A 26,141-nucleotide genomic window follows, 5' to 3' on the forward strand; every position below is an offset into this window, starting at 1 on the left:
TAGGCCGAGGCCGAGGCCGAACAAATTTGCGGCCAAGGCATTAAAGGCAAATCATCACGTGACAGCAGGGTCCCAGGCTTCATTTAATGAAGTAGTGCCTGTTTAATGCAGCAAAACCCATTGGCCACAAAGTAGCATTTAATGCATGAGGGAAGGTGGGAAGTGACTGAAGTCAGGATTTGGTGATGAAGATTAGAGTGATTAGACGTGGACATTCTCACAAGAATTCTGACAGCTTGAGATGTTGGTTCACCAGCTATCCAGGCCATAAATGCGTCTCCACGGCCAGAGGTTCAGAACCCACGATCGAGAGCGGCGGCCGAGATTCACCGGGATTTCTGGAGTCTTACCACCATACTTCACGATCCCAAATGTCGATTGGACTGCCCACTTGCGCTAATCAGACTCCACTATGCGTAAATTCAGCCTCGATTACTCATCCAGGGATTCTTCCTATAAATACAAGACTCGAGCTACATTCAAAGGGTTCAAACACCAAAACAAGCCTCCCACGGAGCAACTTATTTTTTCCTGTAATGCACTTTCAATATCTTTACTTGCTTTCCTAGGAGTAGTGTTAGGTTGTAAGCAGAATCCATTCATCAATATATCATACGACCCTTGATTTTCAAGGCGCCGGAGCACCATCTTTGTTTGTTCGTTCATTCACCCCATGTATCACACGACCGTCGCTCCCTGAGCAGCGCGCCGGAGCACCGCCCAAAATCCACCACCAACACCATCACTCGACGGCCTTGTAGTTCAGGCCGTGAACCTAACAGCCGAGACCAGTTCCTCTCTCGGCTACAATCGTTTGACCAGGAAGACAGATCAAACAGGCGCAACACTCATCCATCCAACACTCATCGAAACATCAACGCACGGTAAACCGTGCTGGCACGCCCGCGCACAACCGCACCGCACCCAAAAGCAGGAAATCCCGTGTTAACGCACATCCCCTCGGCCCGGAACTCCAGGCCGTGAGATTTGCGCGGCAGACAGACCCATGCCTGCCATGCAAGCAATTAACAGAAATTTTGATGTCAAAGTTAAAACCGGAATCAGATTGCTAAAATTGATAGTACATGGACAAACATGCCTTAAAAGTAAGAGTTCAGGCTACTAAATCAAAATAAACCCTTATATTTTTGTTACAAAATACAATATGCTTTAGAAATGACCATTGATCATTGCATGTGGCAGGATCACACAGATGAGCGCATTGGGCGCTCGGTTATTTTAGTTGGTTGAGTTGAGAGATGACTTTGTAACTTAACAACTTAAATTATTATATTACAAGAAAAAAACTTGGGCAAAAGAGGACCTATAAGCCCCAATTAATATCCTCATGTTATAAAAATAGTTGGAGTATGAAAGTACCACTGAATATTGGGGGTGAAATTATATTTTTTATTTTGATTTTACACTGATAGAATATTTTCTGTCAGATAGAACTCTCTAACTCTCAGATTCCTCACTTTCTTTTCTACTCTCAGGGCATGTTTACGTATTAGTAATGGGTATGGGAAAAAAGGGAATGATTTCCATTCCTAACTTCCCCTGCGTTTACTTGCAATTATGAATGAAAAAATAAGTGGGCCCCACCTCAAAATTCGTAATCACATCCCCTCAAAATTAGGTATCAAATCAACTAGGGGGGAGTAGTCGATACGATTCCCATTCCTGTTTTCTCTTAGTAACTTCCAAAAATACCCTTACCACTTTATCATAATTCCAAAACACCCCAAACCCTAAAAAAAAATAAAAACTCATGCCAAGAAGTTTCAAGACGCTCCAACTTCTTTTTCATGTTAGCGTTGCAGACACAACCTCCCAGAAGTAGCAGCAATGCCTTGTGCTATGTGAGAGTCCGTATTAAAATTTTTTTTTTTAAAATATTTATTAAAGAGGAATAAACATTATTATATATAAGTAATTATCTTGGATATATATATATATATATATATATATATATATATATATATATATATTGTTTTACGTTTATAGTACTATTCCAGTAATTATAAGCATTTTATTTTATTAATTATTTTTATATTTTTATATATGTTGAATTGAATAAGAGGCTTTGTTTTAATATATATATATATATATATATATATATATATATATATATATATGTGTGTGTGTGTATTATTATTGTCTTAGAATGTGTTTTAAAACATTATAATTCTTGGTGTAGAGTTATTGATGTGGGTCATAGAGAGAAATATTTACTAATTGAAGGTGATAGTTTTCCTCTGCTTTGAGTTTGACGTGCAAGTCAATTGTGCAAGTCATCTTTTAAACTTGCAAGCTGTTGGGACATTAATGAAAGATATAGTTGAGTCATTATTCTACTAGTACGTGTCTTCATAATATACATTCTCATCTTGTAATATACATTCTCATCTAGTACGAGTCATTTTTCTTGGACGCGATATATATATATTTGTTAATTTGTTGTGTCTTGTTCAGTAATCTAGATGGGAATATTATTTTAGAGGAGGGGGAATCTTCCAGGCTCAAGGAAGATCGAGGACACAGAAGTACAAGTAGTGTTGCAGGAAAACGACCAAAACTGGAGGAAGTACAAGTAGTGTCCTCTATAGGTACTGATATATGTATACGTCTTGACCAAAAAAAGAAAGATATATGTATATGTATTATAAAGTGGATTGAAAACACCCCACATAAATTTCACATGTGTCGAATACACTAAAAAAATCTTTCGCAAGGAAAGACTTACAGGTCGCCTCCTACCTGCTTATTGTTACTCTTTTTTAAAAAAATCAGAGAAGATGAATGCAATGAGCTGGGAAAAGATAAGAGCAACGTGCTCTCTGCTTTTAAGAGAGAGAGTTGCTCTGCCTTAATAAAGCTGAACTTTTTCATCTTTTTCCCAAAGACTAGAACACCAACCTTTTTTGTGCCATAGAATATGAAATACTTTCTCTTTAATTTTTCGACTGCCAACCAGAAATCAGACTTGTCTATTTTCATTTGTCACATATATAATTGAAAAATTCCATCTCTCTCTCTCTCTCTCTCTCTCTCTCTCTCTCTCTCTCTCTCTCTCTCTCTCTCACACCCACACACAGAGGTTAGCAAGGATTCTCACTAGGACTAGATTAAAATTTGATAATTATATCTAACTTTTAGTTTTCCACAAACACAATATTTGACTATTTGCAGGAGTCTAACATTATTTTGTGGAACTGTCTTTTAAGATGACATAAAACAATTAGAGACATTAATCACTGTTCAAACCCGGCAATCATTCAAAATACAATCCCTAAGCGAAGGGGGCCCGTTTCCAACAGTAGGTCAGGTCTCTCGGAAAGGCTAGAATGAGGAGGTTAAGTGAGGAGGTTATTTGAGGAAGTGAAATCTCACCATCAACAACTAAAAACAAATGACATTGGGGGGGTGCATTGGGGGGTCCACACCCCTTTTGATGGTGAGATGGGCCTCCTCAAATAACCTCCTCACATAGTCTCCTCATTATATAAGCTCCCCAGGTCTCTAGCACAAAGACTCAAATAATTAAGCAGAAAGCCTAGTGGAATCAAAATTATTTCATCTTATTGGGCCATATATACTTGAAATGGAATTCAGACATTTATCTTCTCTCTATTTTTTTTGGTGCCAAAAGACAAATTTTCCTCTCCGTCCAAATTGTTCCTCTCTTTTTCTCTCTGCTCCACCCTGTACCCGTATAAATTAAGCTAATTTGATCAGGTGTATACTGCAAGCACTGGTATAAGTTTCAATGCACTTCTTTAAACTCTCTCTCCATCTTTTATATGAATCATCTCTGTAGTCTCAGGTTATTAGCTTTCCACACACATATTTGACTATTCGCAGGGGTCATATAACAAGCTCCCAACTGCTGCTCATCAATAAGCTTGAGTTATGGGGGTCTCCAATCATGATTCAACAGCCGTAAGGTTAGTTTTTGCTCTCTTTAATTCCTGATTGAAAGGATAGTTTCTTTCTCAAACTCCCGGAACACTTTTTTTTCTAAATTATCTTATTTTCATTTAAGCTCAATCACATACAGTTGTCCCCATCCAATACACTGACGCCCAAAACGACAGCAACCACGCCAAAATTCTACTAGAAACGACAGCCACACCCATGACCACGCCCCATACCCCCACGCCCACAACCACACATCATATATTTTCTACTATCTTTCTATGTTTTTCTACGTATTTACATTAGCATCCGCACGGTAATAACGTACGGACATCGGAATGAGATATATATATATATACTCACAGGGGCGGAGCCACACTGGGACCAGTGTGGTCTCGGGCACCCACTCAATTGTTTTATATTTTGAAAGTAATATATTGTTATGTATTTCTATATGTATATTATTTCAAATACTTTACGTTTTGATATGTACCCACATGTGCTGTGACGGAGCTATTAAGGCACAAGGAGGTGTTTCAAATTGCCCATTTGCTCAACTGGTAGTGGTGCACTCCATATGTACAGATTACCTTATTTCCATTTTCAACATTTAAGTAAATATCTTTGTCCTTTTACTTTCATTTATTTTTATATTACTCCATTTACTTAAGTTTACAATGTAAATAAGGAAGTACCCCCCATTTGGATTCAAATAAAAATAGTAGAAAATCAAATTCCCACCAAATCAAAATATGAAAAATCAGTTTTAGTGCAAAATACGATTTAGGCTAAAAATGATGGCTCATTAAGTCAATATATAATTCATACTAAAATCCCATAAAATCCAGTTTTCTTATTTGATGTGTAAGGAATAAAAGCCGCCAAAAATTATATTGAGAAAATAATTATTCCGAAAAACCATTTTTCATACTTAGTCAATATTTTTACATAAAACATTTTTTCATGTATGATATGAATGCATGAAAGGACCTAAGGTTTTTTTTAGTTTGTGAAATTTGGATTTTTTTCTTTTTATTGGGTTTAACGGGGGGAAAAACTTTAAAGATATTTGCTAAATCGCTACTCTTTGTCTATCTCTTGCAATTTTTCTTCCTTAGAATGTATTTGTCTATCCCTTTGTCGAGGACAATTATGATTGCAACCAATAAGCAATATAATTCTTGACATATGTGATATATATATATATATATATATATATATATATATATTATTTTTCATATGTATTGTGAGTTCGAATTTTTAATTCTTTACAATTTATAAGAGGCCCTCACACACATGAAATCCTGGCTTCGTCACTGTATACTCAGGATATTAATTTGATAATTCTCTAACTTCCACTCTTCTCCATATTTGGCTACTATTCGCAGGAGTATGTGTTAATGTATGCATTTTGAATATTTCTTTTGGCTTCCCTTGACAATTTTGTAATAGGACAATCATTGTATTTTCTCAAGCTCTAGTCTAGATTAAGAATTACATCTCTAGGTATGCTTAATTGGCTACATTATGATGGACAACAATGGGTTTGACAAAAGGTAAATTTTGCATTGCATTACATTGCATTTTCCAACTTCTGAAGATTATGACTAGTCAACCTCTGCCTCAGTAGGAATTCCAGCTCACTGTTCCAGCTGGATCCTACCCATATGTTTTTGTCTTATTCTGCAAAATTCCCAGCTGTCATTGTACGATTCTAACCTAGGAATTTTGGTGTAAAAGGAAACCAATTATTCATTTGGTAGCCGTCACTTTTGTAGGCAAGTTTTGGAAAGTAAACTTTCTCTTCTTCCTCAAGAGAAAACCATTTATTTCATCTATGAGTTTTTTCTAATTGATTTCTTTTTGAAAAAACTGCTTTTGAAATATGAATCTACATCTAGCTATTTAAATCATTCTCACATATAAATCTAGATCGGATTCATGACTGATTTGTTCAAGAGTATGGTTTCTTGAAGAAATTGGTCTTTCTCCCTTGAATCCAAAGTTTGGTTTCGTTCTAAGTTGGAGCTTGCAAGCTAGTGCCATGGGATGAACGAGTTGAAGAAGGAGCTGCCATTGCCATGAAGAACTGAGCTTCAAGCTTTGCTAAGTTGGAGAAGAAGATTGCACAAAGGAGGTAAAGCTCATCTTCCTAAATAGATCTAGGTTTTGCTTGAGCTTGCTTGTATTCCTTTGTAAGAATCTTTTTCTACTTAGTGGATTGCCTGGTCGGTTGATGACCTCCAGTTTTTCCCAATGGTGGGTTTCTGGGTGAACAAAATCTGTTTTGCATATCTGTAAATTTTTCTGGGTTTGTGTTCTTGGTGGTTGACTAGTCATCTTTATATGCTGTTTGCTGTTTACTTGATAATGATGATTTCACACACTTTCACCATAGTTGTTGCTAGCACAGGGGATGCCTAGATTGACGGGTCCTTCTGAGTGCCTAGGTTGTCACTAGTAATCTTCTAGGGTTGCAGGTACTTTGTGGCATGCTCCGTGTGTTCTTTTGATTGTGATTGTTCATGACTAGTATTGGTCAAGGTCTAAAGTGTGTGAAGCCCGTTGTGGTTGTGTTTGTGTCATTTAATTTACCCATCGTCACCTAAGTGCCAATTTCAGTATGTACTGAATATTATTTGGAGCTAATTAACTGTGGTTTACCGAGAGCGAGCTACTTGGGTTTGTGAATAATTCGTACTCTTCAGAGAGGATCTTGCGTCATAAAAAAGCTTGAGACATGAGCAATCCGGTTGGTCAAGTGTCAATTAAGTTGAGGTTAATTTCTTTATGTACTCTAAGACCTTTTTCTTTTTCTTTTTTTTGAGAAGATTTTTCTTTTTCATTAAGTAGATGTTTTATGAAACAATAGGGTCTCGCATTTGCAGTGGCTTAAACATGTTTTATTAGGTGGCTTTAATCCAATCCACCATGACCAATTAAACAACTTTTCAGGATCTTCACGCACGTATTGTAAATGGCTTTAATCCAATTCACCATTCATTATAACCGTAGTACTATGTTTTTGACACAAGTTTTGACACAATTTTTAGGCCATTAGATTACTCCACTTTCAATGGATGAGATTAAATTTGACATGAATTTTTAACATAAAAAATAAATTAAAATGTTTTTCCTTCTCTTCTCTCTATTTTCTTGGGTTGGTAAATTTCTCTCTCCTCTTTCTCTTCCCCGTCACCTTCTCTGCTAACTCTTTCTTTTATCAGACGAAAAAAAAACTTGTTGATCTTTCTCTCTTTCTTTCATTCTCTTTAACTGCAAGAAGAGGTACCTCTCTAGAAATGAAGTTAAATTGTTGTTAATGTTTCTGAATCTTCGGGTTTAGGATTTAGGGATTTTAATCTTCGCTTTCAACTTTGAACGAAGCCATTAAAAGCCTTAACACATAATATCGCCCTGGTCTTGCATATTCATCACTTATATATACATGTTAGAAGTGCATATATAACCGATATATACTTAATTTTTCTTTCTCTTGGACGCGATTATATATTTGTTAATTTGTTGTGTCTTGTTCAGTAATCTAGATGAGGAGGGGGAATCTTCCAAGCTCAAGGAAGATGGAGGACACAGAAGTCCAAGTACTGTTGCAGCAAAACGTCCAAAACTGGAGGAAGTTGTTATTAACGCATATCATCCTCAGCCAAAAATATTCCTTCCAAAGTGGGAAATCATATTTACAGTAGCATCTGCATTTGCTGTGTTCGTTGATCCTTTTTGCTGCTACGTTCCCGTCATCATCGACCACAGCACGAGCTACACTTGGGACGAAACGTTGTTGTGGACAATTTTCGCCTTACGATCAGCCGGCGATCAATTTTATGGAATGGACATTTTGGTTTTCATAAAGCGACGTCGCGACAATGTTAATGCCAAGCCATTTGGGGCCTCCTGGACAAAGTATTTTGGCGGTCCTGATTCCACAATTCGGAAGGTGTTGAATGGCCAGAAATCACTTAGGTTCCTAGGCATTGTACCTCGCATTTGTGCTGCTCTTCCCATTCTACAGGTATATAAGTTCGTACCTAAGAGAAGCTACAGCCATCTTATCTTGTAAATATTATCTTTTCTAGGTTAATAATTAAACAGTAATCTTTATATGTTAAACATTTATCTTCATATGTTAATAATTATTTAATATTGGTTACACAGTAATCAAATTTTAACTGTTGGCTTTAAATGTGTCCAGGCATTCTTAGTCGTTGGACTTAAAACAGACCTTGTTCGCCTGTACCAACAGCTATTATATCTAATTGCATTCCAATATATTTTACGGGCTTATAACTTCTACCGATGGCTCGATCAGCATGCTAACATAGAGACCGCAGTAAAAAGATTTCTTAAAGCTGCTCTAGACTTCCTTCCATTCATCCTTGCTGCTCATGTAAGTTTCAATCTTAATCTTCCATATTTGAATTTAATATTGGTTACTATTGATTATTGACTATTTGCTTGTTGGTCCTTCAGCTATTCGGAGCCTTGTGGTACTATTTTGCTGTGGACCAAAAGATAGCTTATTGGGAGGAGCATTGTCGTAAATTTGATGGTAAATTTTATAATGATAGTTTGTTGGTAGAAGCATGTTGGGATTATTTTGATGGTTTCTATTGCAGTAGCTTCACTCCAAAATACAATAAGATGTTCAATGTCTCCCATTTACACGAGTCATGCGCTGTATAAGCGTGTTTGTAAATTTGATGGTAAATTCTATAATGATAGTTTGTTGGCAGGAGCATGTTCGGATTATGTTGATCCTTTCTATTGCAGTAACACTCTAAATCACACGTTCAATTTCAATGTCTCGCGTTTACACGAGTCATGCGCTGTACAACTTTCAGCAAATGTAACAAGTTTACCTTTCGATTTTGGTATATATCTATCCGCTCTCCAATCTAATATGACAAGCTCAAGAGATCTTCCAGTGAAGATGTTACAATGTATTTGGTGGGGCCTGCGAAATTTGAGATTTGTATATTTATGAGGCTTTTTATCCTGTCATGATGATCCCCCAAAAATAAATAAATCATGTTTTGATCCTATAATTACAATTTACAAGGATGTCATGGTAGTAAACACGTTAGATCTTATATTTCTGATTTTTTTTTAAAAGGTTCTTATATTCTAACACTACCAATCAATAATATATATATATATATATATATATATATATATATATATAATTTAATGCAAAGTTTTAAACCCATCAATTCTTCCTTGTGTAATGAAATTTCTTTATCTCAGATCATTTCAAATCGATATGTCAAATTGCAACGTGGACATGAAATGGCAAAAAATGAATGTTAAAGTTACTCCAACCAAATAGTCAAATCCTACATGAATTTGAAGGCTAGAAGAGATATATCAAACATGACATTTGAGCTAGGTAGCATAAGGAATTTTCATTATAACCTGAGATATACACTTATCAAATATTCATTTTCTTTTTGCAGTTCTTTTGGTTCAAACCTCCAGACCAGTTTCTTTAAGGACGAAATCATCTTTTCGATTGTAATCTCTATAAGTGGCTTGGCACTATTTTTAGTATATCTCAATTCAAGGGTGCCGGTTGGTGTTTAAACAAAACTGATGTTTTTTTTTTTTGGCTTAAGTGCTACAGTACCCCTTGAAACATTGGTCAATTCTCACTTTACCCCCTGAAAGTTAAAGTGACCCACTTTGCCCCCTTGACCAAGGTTTGATGTTCCACATTACCCCTACCGTTAACTCCATCCAAAAGTCCGTTAAGTTTGATGACGTGGCAGGGGTATTTTAGTAATTTTGTGCACCTAGGTTTTTTAATTACTTAAAAAAATTAAAATATAAGCATAAAATAGAAAATAAAATAGATTTTAGAAAGGCAAAAAAAAAAAACAAAAAACCAACCCATCCCTTCTCCCCCAATCGCACCAAATCCTCCCCTTCCTTCTCTGTCCTTGTAATCCCCCCACGCACCAGAAACCCAAAGCTCCCCGCAACCCACCCTTCTCCCTGTGCATAACTTGGAAAGCCATCACCCCCCACCCGCAACCCATCCCTCCCTGCGCAGAACCCAGAACCTATCCATCCCTTGTGTGAGTTTTTGTAGAAAAGATGATTCGTAAATAAAGCAGGGAATTGGAAGCTTAAAGTAGAGAAACAAAAAGAATTACCGAGTGGGGACTGATGGGCTGAAGCAAAGAATGGAACAATACATCATATAGGGAATTGGATCAATACATAGGATAAAAATCTGGAAAAATAAGCAAAACTGACTGTTAGTGACAGAAAAAATTCCCAGAAACCGTCGCTAAAAGTATGAACAAGCCTTTTCTGACAGAGAAAATCTTTGAAGATCGTCACTGAAGCTCTTTTATGACAGAAAATCTGCAGAAATTATGCAGCAAATTTACAAGTTTATTTTCACTTTTTGAGCTTCTAAACATCCCAATTCAAAATGTAGGTCGAATTTCTGTCCCAAACCTATTCCAACACATAATATTATACATTCTAAACATGTTGGCATCATCAAATTAACTTCACAAACATCCAAAATTAATTTAGGTAGCTAAGTTGATTATGACCAAAATATGAACTCAAAGTGCAATTTTGCAATTTATCTGGCATATAACAACAAAACCACTCCAAACACATTTGAAATGACAAACTAAACATGTTCAAATCATCAAGTGGGTGAAGAAATCGATATTATTAAACTTGGAGCACAAAAATCAAAACTATCAAAACAACCCATCCATCCCAAAAATCAAAACAACAACCCTCCTTCTTTTCTTTCTACCCCACTCCCACAGAACCCCAACCCCCATACCCATTAATCAGCTTGCAAGTTTCATGCCTCCCATCCCAAAACAACGAAGAGAGAGAGAGAGAGAGAGAGAGAGAGAGAGAGTTGGGCTGCCAATTATCTCCATCTAGAAGAATAGAGTTATTTTGGAAACAACATTTTTGTTATTCCCAGAAAAATAGCAAGGAGCCCCTGTTTGGTACATTCATGTATATATTGAAATGTGTTTGCTACAGTTGTTCTTAGTACATGCATTTGTATTTCTTAATGCTGTTGACTTTTGACAAGATAATCTCTCCGCTGTTGATATTCTCTCAGCTTGCAATCTTGTAAACTATTTTGGGAAAATGGTTCTTGGGGGTTCTCGTTTTGGTTCTGGTTCTTGGAAGGTTAGTTTAAGATATGAGAGAGAGAGAGAGAGAGAGAGAGATAAATTTTTTAAAGTTTTAAATTTTATGTTTGTATTTTAATTTTTTAAAGTAATTATTTTTTTATTAATTTTTTTATCCATGATGGAAGTGGGCTCCACTTTGCCACATTACCCACTCAAATTTATGAATAAAAAAGTTAGGTGCACAAAATTACTAAAACACCCCTGCCACGTCATCAAACTTAACAGATTTTTGGATGAAATTGACGGTAGGGGCATTGTGGAACATCAAACCTTGGTCAAGGGGGCAAAGTGGGTCACTTTAACTTCCAGAGGGTAAAGTGAGAATTGACCAATGTTTCAAGGGGTACTGTAGCAATTAAGCCTTTTTTTTTTGACAAAGCGATATTCTAAACTAAATTTATGTCTTTAAACTTGAAGCTCCTCCATATAAATTTCCGTATTAATTCTTGTGTATCTATAAAATTAATAATTATATGCAGGGGTCGAAAAAAGTGTCAGATCAGCTTAAATTGCAACAGAAGATTGAAACGGTATATCCAGACATAATAGAGCAAATGCATAATATGTGCCGTCTCAGCTTGGCTTCACTAAAGAAAGTAAGTAGTTGGATTAATTTGCTCTGATTCTTTCTATTAAATTTTGTTCAACATTAATAAATTATATGAGATTGGTAGGTGCCGTTGCTTGAAAGTACAGATGATAAAGTTTTAAAAGCAATATGCGAGTATCTTAAGCCAGTAACTTATGGCGAGGATGTTTATATCATTCGAGAGGGAGAACCACTTCGAAAGATGTTTTTCATCACACGAGGCACTGCATTGACCTACACAACTACTAAGGGTGGAACAACTTTGTGCAAGTGCCTTGAGAAAAGTGATTTTTATGGAGAAGAACTTCTAAATTGGGCATTCAAATTTTCCTCATTTTCTAAGTTACCTATCTCCACTACAACTCTTTTGTCCCAAACAAAGGTTGAAGCATTTTCAATTAGGGCCCACCACTTGAAGTCAATTGTCGCTCCATTTTGGTGGCATTTTCAGAGAGAGCTTCCTCGTTCTCAATTGGAGCATTTTGCAGCTTCTTCCATACATGCATTCTAGCACCGCCGCCGTGCAAAGGCTAAGGGACCAACTGGATGGGACAAACTTACATTAAATTAGCCAAAACTACGACATCCAAAAAAAGAGTGTAATAAGCACATAAACCAGGATCCGGATCCTCTACTCTGATTTTCTCTGCCATGATCTGCTATACTTTTATTCTCCATACGCCACATCATTAAAATTTAATCTAACGGATTTAAAAGTTGATACATCATCTTAAAACAAAAACTCAATTTACTCCTAATTAAAAAAGAATAAAAAAACCCTAACACCCAACTAACTGTTAGTTAACGTCCAAAGCTCTTTTTTTCTTCTTCTTCTTCTTCGTGTTCTGTCCTCCTCTTTTTTTTTTTTTTTTTTTCTCCTTCTTGCTTCAGGTTTTGTCCTCTTCTCCTTCTTGCTTTAGGTTTTGTCCTCTTCTCCTTCTTGCATGGTTTCCCTAGTAGAGTTTCAAGTTAGAATTTTTTGTTTGTCAGATATTATATGCATTTTGATTACAAGTTTAACTTATTCCAGGTTGATACCGTGGCATACCATCTGTCAGTTTTGAGAGAGATGTTTCCTAATGGCATAAACCTCCTCTCTCTTTTCTCTGGGATTGGTGGGGCAGAAATAGCTCTTCACTGGCTTGGTATCCCTCTGAAGAATGTCATGTCGGTAGAGAAATATGCAGTGAACAGAAGTGTTGTGAGGAGTTGGTGGGAGCAAACAAACCAGAGAGGGAATTTGTATGACCTTGAGGATGTACAGCAGCTGAATGGTGACAGCCTGGAGCATTATATGAATTTATTTGGTGGTTTTGATCTTGTAGTTGGTGGGACCGTGGGAGTCCATGTAACAATCTGAAGCAAGAAGGAGAAGAGGACAAAACCTGAAGCAAGAAGGAGAAAAAAAAATGGAAAAAAGAGCTTTTGACGTTAACTAACAGTTAGTTGGGTGTTAGGGTTTTTTTATTCTTTTTTAATTAGGAGTAAATTGAGTTTTTGTTTTAAGATGATGTGTCAACTTTTAAATCCGTTAGATTAAATTTTAATGATGTGGCGTATGGAGAACAAAAGTATAGCAGATCATGGCAGAGAAAATCAGAGCAGAGGATCCGGATCCCATAAACCAACTACTTTTCTTTTTTTCTTATCTTGTGTGGGTATTTTGTTTGTGTTTGTGTTGCTTTGTTGTTTTCGATTGTTTACTATTTGTCATCCTTGGTTCGTTCCCTTCCAATGTTGAGGTGTGGAGTGCTTTGAAGGGAGCATTTTTCTCACCGCTTTGAATTTGTTTTTTGGACCTTGTAACATGCAATAATTTATTATCATTTTGAAGTTGTGCCTTGTTTTGAGTTTTTTAAAGTGTTTTTCTTCAGCCTTGGCCTTTTTCTATATGGTTTCCTTGTTTTGGCTTTGTACAAGCCACTAGGTTTCTTGTTAAGTAATGCTCTTGTGACCCAAAAATTGAAGGAAGTTGAGGTTCCACCCAAAACCAATTAGCAATGGGGGGAGTAGCCCAACTCCTTATAAGCCCTTGTTAAGTTTCTCAACTTTCCAATGTGGGACTTTTTACCTTCACATTCTCACACGCCCCCGCACATGTAGTGAATTTTCAAGCCTAACACGTGGACAACACATTTTGGGTGATATGGAGCACGTGTGGCCTTTAGGCTTTCACACGTGGGCAACCCGCTCTGATACCATGAAGGAAATTGAGATTCCACCCCAAAACCAATTGGCAATGGGGGGAGTAGCCCAACTCCTTATAAACCCTTGCTAGGTTTCTCAACTTTCCAATGTGGAACTTTTTACCTTCACATTCTGACAAAAACGAGGCTAATATTTTTGCAGTAACACCTTTGAATAATGACAATACCAAAAAAGCCTTATTTGCTTACTAAAAGTATTTAAAAAGTGTCTTTTGACCTCTAGGCAATAGTTGTTGTAAGGGTATGTTTTAGGTCGGATATGAAGGATAAAATTAGGTATGGAGACGCGTTTCGGGAGATTTATGGATATGGTGTTGGGAATTATACTGTATCTTGAATTAAATAATTAATTCATAAAAAAATAAAACTTTCGTTTTGTTTGCTGTTCTAATCCAATCATTTCTATTTTATATTTTTTTGCTCATTCAAAAATTATTATTTTTATGAGTATTATTTTAAGGTTAGGAATCCCTTCTCCAATGAATGCGAGAAGGGGAAATCTCCGGTTTCAATATTATGGGTATTGAGGCAGGAATGAAATACGAATGGCTTACTCGATTCGACCTGTTATACAATCATCTTCATCATAATCTTATTAAGAGCCAATATAGCCCAGTTCCCTTGTATTGTATTAACCCTCTCAACAAAACCATGGCGGCTCTTACCTTTCCATTGGCAACCAAACTCAATGAAAAGCTCGGGTCCGTTGCTTCTGACAAGATCTGCTTGGCATGGGGCCTTAAAGCTGATCTGAAAAAGCTCAGCGCACAATGTCAACCGTCAAAGATGTCTTCTTGTATTGGAGATGGAACAGATTTACAGTAAATTAGTCAAAACTACCTGATTAGTTTTTTTTCTTGTTCAAAACAACCATATTTACTTGCGTATAAGCATAAATTTTTAAGAGACATCGTTACATTTCTCAGATGATTTTATTAATTTGAGTTTTATAATTAATATATAGATGAATAAGATATTGATATATCATATAGTGCATGCATACGTATTATAAAGTAGATTGAAACCACCCTACATTCGACATGTGTCAATTACCCCAAAAATAATATTCCGCTTATTGTTTCCTTTCTTAACAACCGGAAAAGATGAATGCAAATGAGCTGGGAAAAGATAAGAACAACGTCCTATCTGCTTTTAGGACTTGTCATGGAATATGAATTATTTCATCCTTTTGGCCAAAGCAACAACACTCCAACTTTCATTGAGCCATAGAATATGAAATACTTTCTTTAAGTTTTCTAGACTTGTCTATTGTCCCGCTTGAAAAAATCCATTTCGTTCTGTCCAAATTCTTTGGAAAGAGAGATACTTGAGCGAGAGAGTGGGGTCAATTTTGGAGAATTATATCTAAATGTTAGTTTCCCACGAACATATTTATCTCTAATTAGCCAGAAAACAATTGGAGACATCTATCATTGTTCAAAGCTCAAACCAGGGCAATCATAAAAAGTACAATCGATAAATTAATCAAGCAGAAAGCATAGTGGAAGCAAAATGATTTCATTTTTTAGCTAAAAACAATAATTCTTCGATGCTGTTATTTCCACACATTATTATTCCTAAAATACCCTTGATTTAATTCAAACTAAGAACCAATCAAGACTATAACATGAATGCAAGTTAAATGGGCAAGAAATGACCATTTCGGAGTAAATACCTTCTCCCCAGAAAGTGTATTTCTGATGCATTTTTTTGTGTTTGCTCTGCTAATCCTGGAGAAGAGACCTCCTGGGTTTTACTTCTTCGCTTCAAGTTGTTTTTGCTTCTCTTTCTTTCCTTCAAAACAGATTCTGGTACACAAGAAAATAATCAATCTTGTAAAATCAAAATTTCAAAACTAAAGTAATAACTTCTCTTCATTTTTTTATATTTATTTTGGGTTATATCGACTATCAATATACTGAATAAGTGGGTTTACATGAGTAGATGTTTTTTTTTCTAAGTCCTTAGAAGTTATTTACAAAATAAAGTGAGTGAGAAAATAGAAAGAGAGTGAAAATAGCTACACTAATTCTTTTGGCAACACTCCAACTTCATTGGGCCATAATTGAATTCAGACATTTCTCTTCTCTTCAGTTTTTGCCAAAGAGACATTTATCCTTTCTTCGGTTTGTCCAAATTCTCTCTCTCTCTCTCTCTCTCTCTCTCTCTCTCTCTCTCTCTCTCCCCAATGGCTTCCTCTCTTCTTCTTCTTGTGTCAGTTTCATGGTTCTCTTCCTTCCTGACTCTGCTAGTCTCACCCGCACAAGCAGTCACCTGCACCTCACAGGCATTCAATAACAACAAGCTCTACTCCAGCTGCACCGACCTCCCCTTCCTCAGCTCCTACCTCCACTGGACCTACAATACCTCCAACTCCTCTCTGTCCATCGCCTTCGTCTCTATGCCCTCCCAATCTGACGGCTGGGTAGCATGGGGCATCAACCCCACCTCCACCAAGATGGCTGGGGCACAGATACTCTTGGCCTACAACACAGATAGTGGGATCCCGACCGTCAAAACCTTCAACATCAGCTCATACACCTCTGTGGTACCGGGAAAACTCTCTTTTGATATCTGGGACATCAGCTCCGAGTTCTCTAACGGAACGTTCAAGATCTTCGCCGCCGTTAAGGTTCCCAAAAACGAGAAGTCTGTGAACCAAGTCTGGCAGGTGGGCCCCGGGGTCAACCAAACCTCTGGTTTCCCCGACAAACATGACATCGTCGGCCCCAACCTCAAGTCCTTTCAGACCCTGTACTTGGCAGCTAGGCCCATTACGGGCACTAGGATTAATCCCAATAATCCTGGCACTAGGATTAATAATCCCAAAAATAGTCGCAACTGCCATTATCCCGGTACGGGCACTCCTCCCATTAGGAAGACTAACATGTTTGAGTGCTTTCCCGCTAGTGGCCTTGGTGGTGGTGGTGGTGGTGGAGGTGGTGGTGGTAGTGGTGGGGGTGGTAGTGCAGGAGGGGCTTTGAGGATTGGGAGTGGAGGAAACGTGGTTTTGTTCTCTGTTTTGTTTTTGGTTCTTGCAGCTCTCATTGCTTTCTAAATTTGGAATTTTGGATTTGGTCTTCCTAATTTTATTTTTCTTCATAGTAATGTGATCGATGAGGTTTATTGTATAGGATTGGGGCTGGTTCGGGGGAAATTATGATATAAAGTAATATGTATATTATTTGTATTTCATGTATGTATATATTGCTAAGTGTGTTGTAGTTGTGTAACATGAATATTATTAAATTTTAAATTCTGCATACTTCATTCAAGAGTTTCTAATTTTTTTCTTCTCTGGTTTCAAAGGCTTAATAGAGTTTGTTACCAAGCTCCGATTCGCTTGGTCATGTTCTCATCCCTTTTATATTGTTGAAGATGAAACAATTAGTAAGTACAAAATCTTTTTTGATTTTGGTTACTTGCTTAATAGAGTTTGTTAAGTTAAATCCTTTTATTTAGTGGGATGTGTTCTTATTTTTATACGCCGATGGCACATTTTTGGAAAAAAAAAAAACAATAAAAATCTTTTTTGATTTTGGAAAATTGGTATTTAGGTGACCACAAGATCACTAGTTGAACCAACTAGTCAAGTGCCTTGAAAAACTGCAAACGGAGTAAGCAGCAGAATCACCAATGACAACGAATCAATGAGAACAAGGACTCTGAGTTAAAATGTAACAGATGATAGATGACTTGGCTCAAGAAATCAGATGGCCTATGATATACTGTACCAAAGGATTACTCAATAACTCAACCAAACAAACTGCACACATACGTATTATAAAGTAGATTGAAAGCACCCTACATTCCACGCTTGAAAAACTCCATTTCTTTCTGTACAAATTCTCCCTCTATCAGTATCTCTTCAGTCTCAGGTTAGTAAGGATTCTCACGAGGACTAGATTAAAATATGATCAGAAGACTTGATGGTTGTTGGTGGGGCAAAACAGAGAAGAAAGAAAAATATATATATTTTAATTCTTTGGCAAGAGAGATACACGTGGAAACATTTGCGCGAGAGAGTTAGGTCAGTTTTTGGAGAATTATATATCTAACTACTTTTAGTTTCCATAAACATGCCAGAAAACAATTTGGGACATTAATCAATGTTGAAACCAGGGCAATGCCTTTAGCACGAAGACTTATTGCTACTTTTGGAAAAAATCAGAAAAGATGAATGCAAACAAGATCGACGTCCCTCTTTTTTGCCAGAATTATTCCATCTTTTTTGCCAAAGACAACAACACTCAACTTCATTGTGCAATAATAGAATATGACTTAATAAAGCAGAAAGCAGAAAGCATAGTGGAAGCAAAATTATTTCATCTTTTTATCAACAATAATTCTTTTGACAACACTCCAACTTTATTGGGCCATACTTGAAATATAAATTCAGACATTTATCTTCCCTTTTGATTTTGCCAAAAACACACACACACACACACACTCACTCTCTCTCTCTCTCTCTCTCTCTCTCTCTCTCTCTCTCTCTCTCTCTGTATAAATTAAGCAACTTCCCAATTTAAACGAACCATAGAAATTTGATCAGGTGTAAGTACTGGTAATTTGGAATGCACTTTTTTATTTTATTTTTTTAACAGAGGGCTTCTCTCTCTCTCTCTCTCTCTCTCTCTCTCTCTCTCTCTCTCTCTCTCTCTCATGATGCTCGGGTTAGCAGAGGGCTTCTCACTAGGACTAGCTAGATTAAAATTTGATAAGTATAAACAACTTTTGTGGTACTGGCTTTTAACATGCTCCTTGCTGCTGCTCATTGTTCATAGGACATCCTATCAATTAATAAGCTTGAGTCATGGCGGACTCCAATCATCGTTACTCAACAGCCATAAGGTTAGCTATTTTTTCTCCCCTTTCTTTCTCAGAACACTTTTTCCGTTTTTTTCTTTTTAAGGAAATATATAGTAGACAAAAAGATGTTGTTGCATGTAAAATAGACTAACAATCAATTTTGGGGTTTTTCACAACATCCCCTAAGATTTTAAATTGTTTTCCCACAACTCATTTCCATTGATTATTTGTCCAAAATTGATGATTTTATATATATAAAAAATTCTATAAATGATAAAGTTGGCCTTTGCAATCATATTGCATATAATTGAGGTTGATTTTATCATTTGCATAATTTTTTTAAACGAAATCGTTAGTTTTTGGACTAACAATCAAGAAATTGGGATTTTGTGAAAACAATTTGAAACCTCAGTTGGTGTTCATGTTATTTTTGAAACCTCAAAGGGTTTTGTGAAAATATCGAAAACCTTAGAGGTTGTTAGTGTAAATAATTCAATAAAAAAAATCGTCTCAAACTCCCAGCCACTAACACGGGATCATGTTTGGGTGGCTGTGGGTTGGGGTAGTTCGAAGAAAGAGAAAAGGAGAATCGATGGGCAATGAGTGGAATAGAGGGTGTTTGGCAGGGAGGTGAAGATCGGGGGCCGGCAAAGGAGTGCCCGGATTGAGATGTTATTTTTCATCTATCATTTATTCATTTAGTTTTAAAAAAGAGAGTCAAATATGGTTATACATATAGACAGTGGTGGAGCCAAAGGATTTTATGTGTGAGGGGGCCTCTCACAAAAAATTCGCTCACAATACGTACCAAAAGTAACCAAGAGGACCAAAACATCATATATATTAAAACAAAAAATATTTACAACTTTTTCCTTTGGTAATCTACACAAATTGGAAATATCCACTAAACTCAATAGGCAGTTCCCTTCCATTGAGGGATCCCTCAAATAATTTTATTTGAGAGACGCCTTTTAGGGTATCCTACGAATTTTTTTTAAAGATCCAAATTGTCTATTTTTCAAGTCTTCATTCATAGATTATCCTTGAAAAAAATAATACAAATTGAAAAAATCATTAAGGCATCTAATTGAGACGAACAAAATCAATAAACATGGTGCTTCAAGAAAGTACTTAAATTTCAATAATTTAATTAAATGCTCAAATGATATCAGATTCAATTGATTTTTTGTAGAGATGATCTTTGAATGAATATCTACAAAATAGATGGTTTGGACTAGTGAAATACAATGCGGAGTGAGCCGTATAAGGGTGTTATCCAAATAAGCTTATTTGAGGGATCCCTAAATGGAAGCTCTTTGTATACATAGGATTATTTTTTGATATATAATATAGAAAAACGAGTAGTGAGTGGGGCTAGGGACCACATTGCTCCATTAATGGCTCCGTCCCTGACTATAGAAGGTTTTGAGACGGGTGGTGATGTTATACATTGAGTTAAAGTGGTGAGTAAAAATGCTCTCATATATTAGGGTTTAAAATGTGGTAAAAATATAATTTAAGATATTTAGAGCGAGCATGCAACAGCAAGTAAAATATAAGAAGGAAAAGTTGCTAAGTTGTGTCTCGTTTTTTACTTTTCAAACAAAATGTTATTGTTGTATCAAACAATAGGACTTGAATGTATGCTTATTTGTGTGTCTTGTTTAGTATTGAAGATCCGAATGTAGAGGGGGAATCTGGTAATGAAGGTGGAGCAGCCAAAAAGGGAATTTCAAAGTGGGAGACAGTATTTGCGGTATCATGTACACTTGCTGTCTTCCTTGATCCCTTGTACCCTTACATTCCTGTCATGATGGGGGATAACATGTGCTACTATTGGGACCTAAACTTGATGTGGGAATTTTTTGGCTTACGATCAGCCCTAGATCTCTTTTATGCAATGGACATAGTCATCTTCTGGCTTCAGCAGAATGGTAATAATGCTAAGGCATCTGGGGCACCCTCAAAAAAATGGGGAACAACAGTTAAGGGAACCATCCGTAAGCTGTTACCCTTTCTACCTCGTGCGTATGTTGCTCTTCCCTTTCCGCAGGTAAGAGAAGATGCCTTTCATGTGTGTGTGTATATATACATATATAAATCATTGTATAATTAATGTGTGCAGGTAATAATTATTGCTGGACGATATTCAAGCTTTAATAGTTTTTTTCTTCTAATGTTCTTCATTCCGGCCCAATATATACTACGGGTTTATCGCACGTACGGACTTCTCAAGCAATGTCCTGACATGGAAACCGGAATAGGAAGATGGCTTAAAGCAATATTGGATTTTCTTCCCTTCGTGCTTGCTGCTCATGTGAGTGCCTATCTTATCTCTCACATATATATAAGACAAAAAAATCTCACACAATATTTTGTTAAGTACACGTCCATTATCGATGTTTGAATGGATATATAACTTTTAATTTATTAATTTTTTTTTTCAAGTTGGTACCCCAACTTTTTGTCTAGTCTCTAAAATTAGTACCATAATTTAAGGGTGCACACAGTCCAATTTGGTCCAATTTTCACCTAGAATCGAAACTGAACTTTTCATCCAATGCAGTCCAATACGGTTCTTAGTAAAAACTGCAAAAAATCGAACCAAGCCAAACCAAGCCTTGATTTTATTAGATATAAATTTAGGTACTTATAATTGGGATGAATTATAGTAGTTTCCGTTTAAAGTTACAGCGTTGGTATGACGTTTGCAAATGTGTCCCAATTGAGTACTCTACTTTAAATTGTTGGTCGTTAATTCTCCTTCTTTTAGCTATTCGGAGCCTTGTGGTACAATCTTTCTCTTCAACGAGAGCTGGATTGTTGGATGCTTGCCTGTCGAGATAAAAGGGTGAGATGTGATATTTCTGAAACAAATTATTATTTCTACTGTGGTACCGCCCCTGACATCGCCAAGAATCTCAATACCACGCATATAATCGCATCATGCCCTATAAATCCACCAGATCCAACCATCTTCGATTTTGGTATATTCCTCTACGGTATTCAGTCTAACATGACAAGGTCAACGGATCTTCCACCAAAGTTGTTTCAATGTTTTTGGTGGGGGTTACGAAATCTGAGGTTGGTATAAACCTAGATATCATGAAACTGTTTGGTGTTTAGTTTGGTGGTATTTATCTATGTAAGAATCGATGGGGATTTAAGTAACGGTTTCATTTTTGCAGTTCTATTGGTTCAAACCTCCAGACCAGTATCTATATGGTGGAAATCTGTTTTACGGTTTTGGTATCTATAAGTGGCATAGTCCTATTCTTAATATATCTCAATACGAGGGTACAGGTTCGTTCGTAATCATGTGTTTAAAAATACATATGTGTGTGTGTGGCTTTGTGTTTTTGTAATGTTTCTATGTTTATACTTATGGGTTCAAAATGAACTCGTTATGGAAATAACTGCATGCAGATGTCACAACAAAGATCAGGTCAGCTTAAATTGAGACAGAAGATGCAGATGATGAATCTGAATCTAGATGTAGATTTATGGTTGTATAAAAACGGCCTTTATGATAAGAATTTGAAGATGGTCATCATGAAAAACTTACACCAAAAACTTGAAGAAAACAAAGAAGTTGATGTGGAGAATATTCTCTCTCTTGTTCCTATTATACACCAAAGACGTATTATGTGGCTTCTCAGCTTGAATTTACTAAAAAAAGTAAGTACTGAATTTGTCTAACAAATTATGGAATATATATATATATATATATATTGCAAGAATTTGAAGTAAAGAAAAAAGTATGTACATGTTTATGGGATTTTTCATCATAACATAACATACATGCGTTCGTATTTGAAGCCAGTATAAATTTATATCCCTTGCTAGATTAATTTATTCTCTCTGGTTTTTTCTTGAATAAAATTAATATTATATAGGTCCCAATGCTGGAAAATATGAATGAAAGCGTGTTGAAAGCATTCTGTGAGCATCTTAAGTTGGTGAAGTATAGCGAAGACAAGTATATTGTTCGAGAGGGAGAACCACTTGATAAGATGCTCTTCATCACCCAAGGTACGGCATGGTCATACCCAACCAATGCAAGTGGTTCCTCAGCGATCAAGCGTCTTATGAAAGGTGACTTCTACGGAGAAGAGCTTCTAAATTGGGCATCAAAATTGAGCTCTTTTTCTGAATTTCCCAACTCAACCAGAATTGTCAAGGCCCATACGAAAGTTGAAGCATTTGCCATCAGAGCCAACAACTTGAACATTGTTGTCTCCAAATTTTGGTGGCATTTTAGAAAGAGGCTCGATCACATAGAGGACTCTCAGTTGGAGAGGTGGCAAAGTTTGGCAGCTTCTTCCATACAAGCAAAATGGCGCCGCCGCATGCAAGGCCGAGCTAGGGGCGTAGGCTGGGATAACTTTAAAATATATTAGCCTAAAAAGTATCTTATGTTGTATCAACGTCAAAAACACAAATTATCGCATGCTATTTCTTTTTCTTGTTTTTGGTTACTCAAAACCTATATATATATATATATATATATATATATATATATATATATATATATATATATGTGTATATATATGTTTTATGAAATATGATGAATAACAACTAGCTAGCTACCTTGTTCTTCGGCTGTTTGGAGCTATGTGGTACTATAACGCTATTTCATAAGAGATCGATTGTTGGTTCTATGCTTGCCACAAAAATGGTAATAACTGTGATGCCAGAAATTCTTATAGCTGTGACGACCTTGCGTTCAACAATATGACGGTTCTAATTGAAAAATGCGCTACAAATCCATCAAACGCAACAGTTTTCGATTTGAGGTGTGTGCATAAAATTTTGAACCTTCGATATAAGACACTGAATGATCAAAAACAACTTCTATTAAAAAATTTATTTTTATAGATTGTACTATCTAATATATTGCTCCATTTCATGATTTTCATTTGCAGTTCTTTGGGTTCAAACCTCCAGACCAGTCCCAGAGCAGGGGAAACCCTCTTTGCGATTTTGATATCTATAAGCGGCATGGTATTATGTTTAATGTGTCTCAATGCAAGTGTGCAGGTTGGTCTAAATGTGTGTGTGTTACGTATATATACATATGTATATTTGTTTTTGTTTTTTCGTTAACCTTAAAGCTCCTCCATACAAATGTTTCTTTTGAGTATCTATATATGTGATAGTTGCTTGCTAGCTATATATAATCACTGATCCTACAAAGCTTAACCACACATGCATAGTATAACAAATTGAGATTTTATACAAAAGGAGCTCGATTGATATTATAATCGGTAGTGGAACTAAATGTCTACATTCTTCAACAGTAAGATCACCCTCAATACTCATGTACAATTTGAACCTGTAAACCTACTTGTTATGCATGTGGAACAGACATATAAGCAACTGGCAGAAAGAATATCGAAGAAGCTTCAATTCAAAAGCAAGATGCAAATGATAAATCCGGAGATAGATTTGTGGTTATCTAAAAACTCACTCCCCAAGGATATGAAGATAGTGGTCCTTGTCCATAGAAGGTCATTTGACAACAACATAGTCTTTGGGTCCCCAATTAGTCGCTGTAGTTACGATTTCATTATGACAAGTCACAAAAAGTAAGTTCATGGATGATCGATATAAGAATATACATTCTACTTCTAATTTTGCTAAGTTCATGGATGATCGATATAAGAATATATATTCTACTTCTAATTTTGCTTTTGGCATGTGATTTTAATTGCATTCTTTGGAAATCATTTGCTTCAAAAAGTTAAATGTGTTGGTGGGGGCTTGTGAGCGAGGAGAAATTGTTTATGGTCAAGTTCGGAATATAATGTCGGTGCAATTTCTTTCCTTTATGGCATGTTTACTAATCCGGAATTGAATTAGGGGGAATTGAATTGAGGATGAATTGAATTGAGGAGGAGTTGGATTGAGGAGAATTAGATTCCGGATTCCTAATGAAGTTGTTTACTAAACCATATGGATTGAGGGGAGTTAGATTCCGAATTCCTATTAAAGTTGTTTACTAAACCATATGGAATTGGGGTAGGAGTGGTACTAATTACTAAAATGTCCACATTTTTTGGTTAAAGTAGATGGCATATTTGGAATTTTGAAAATTGTGTGAGGATATAATGGGTAAAAAAGATGAATTCCTAATGGGTGAATTCTCCAGGAATTAGAATATACCACCTCCAATTCCGGAATTGAATTCTTCCAAAATCAGGAATTCAATTCCTAATTTTGTGTGGGCCCCACTTACTTTTCAATTCCTTAATGTGAAGTAAACGCAGGAATTCTCCATAGGCGGAATTCAATTCCGGATGAGAATTCCAATTCCGGATTAGTAAACATGCCATTAAATGAATGGGATGAGCTAAGAGCACATGGGCCCAACTCAGAAAAGGGTGGTGTAGATGAATGCAACGAATTAATGGGAAAAGCCATGGAGGCCTCTCTTGTAACATCCTATCCAAGCATCTTCAAGAGAAGTAGCAAATTAAACTTTTTAAATTAAAGTTTGTTGACCTATGTGGCAATTTGAAAAGGCTTATTTGCTACTTGAATAATTTTTGCTTTAATAGACTTTTCAATTTAATTAATGCAACATGGCAATGGGTCGAATCAAGGGTGGGTATGCCATTCCCATCCCCATCTTCATTAAGCATTTTTTCCCCATCCCCGCTTTCATACCCGCAATCTTCAAATCGAGGATTCCCCATCCCCGCCTTCAATGAGGAACGGATTCCCCGACCCGCCCTATTATGAAAAAATAAAAATAAAAAGCTACTTTATTAAATGAGAAAAAAGCATTATTAGCACAAGATATGTATCAATTTCATTTTTATTAACTAAAAATCTAGACTAGTTAAAAAAAAATTAATACATGTCATAACTACATGTTCAAGACATGATCATCAGTATAGAAGTAGCACCACTATCATACATCTTAGTAATATAATTATATGATAAAATAAATTACATGTATGTATATATTCTAAATGGAGAGGGTTTGGGTTTGGGATTAGAAAACCATCCATGCCTGCTCCTCCCCGAACACCATAACCAAAAAATTCTTCAAACCCGTCCCCATACGCATTTTTTATCCTTCATACCCGAAGACCCTTACCCGTAGGGAAAATTGTCATCCCTAAATGCAATATCATGGAATAGAATGAATAATATGAAAACATGTATTTATTATATGAAAAGAAAAAATGCATATTTTAAACATATTCATGGTAGGTTTTGTTTTCTAAAGTAAAATTAAATGTTTGAAGAGCCAAAGTCAACTTACCAGTCCTGAAGAGAGAGAAAGAGGTTGCAGTTTTGATAACTGAGGTTGAAGAGGCTGTTGGAGAGAGTGGCTCACCTATTTTAGTATTCCAAAGCTGTTAAAGAGGCTGTTGGAGATGCTCTAAGAGAGAAAGAGTTGCGCAACTTTAA

General features: G+C 36.2%; 2 protein-coding genes and 1 pseudogene across 2 annotated transcripts; all 3 read left to right on the top strand.

Moving 5' to 3' along the window:
• Positions 1-6,074: 6,074 nt before the first annotated feature.
• On the top strand, positions 6,075-8,727 carry LOC110751042 (cyclic nucleotide-gated ion channel 1-like). The gene is made up of 4 exons (XM_088255999.1): positions 6,075-6,696; positions 7,459-7,948; positions 8,129-8,323; positions 8,407-8,727. Exons 1-4 carry the CDS (start codon positions 6,659-6,661, stop codon positions 8,617-8,619), a joined length of 936 nt encoding a protein of 311 aa, XP_088112125.1. The 5' UTR covers positions 6,075-6,658; the 3' UTR covers positions 8,620-8,727.
• A 7,192-nt stretch (positions 8,728-15,919) lies between these two features.
• Positions 15,920-17,129, top strand: LOC110751041 (auxin-induced in root cultures protein 12 pseudogene; annotated as a pseudogene).
• Positions 17,130-18,352: 1,223 nt separating this feature from the next.
• LOC110751133 (cyclic nucleotide-gated ion channel 1-like) lies at positions 18,353-23,178 on the top strand. The gene is made up of 8 exons (XM_021951563.2): positions 18,353-18,464; positions 18,695-18,761; positions 20,388-20,772; positions 20,845-21,036; positions 21,493-21,803; positions 21,908-22,022; positions 22,146-22,397; positions 22,616-23,178. The coding sequence occupies exons 2-8, from the start codon at positions 18,724-18,726 to the stop codon at positions 23,117-23,119; spliced, it is 1,797 nt and encodes a 598-aa protein (XP_021807255.1). The 5' UTR covers positions 18,353-18,464; positions 18,695-18,723; the 3' UTR covers positions 23,120-23,178.
• Positions 23,179-26,141: the final 2,963 nt, after the last annotated feature.

The sequence above is a fragment of the Prunus avium genome, chromosome 7 (genome assembly GCF_965620075.1).
Source record: "Prunus avium chromosome 7, drPruAviu1.hap1.1, whole genome shotgun sequence".
Classification (NCBI taxonomy): domain Eukaryota; kingdom Viridiplantae; phylum Streptophyta; class Magnoliopsida; order Rosales; family Rosaceae; genus Prunus; species Prunus avium.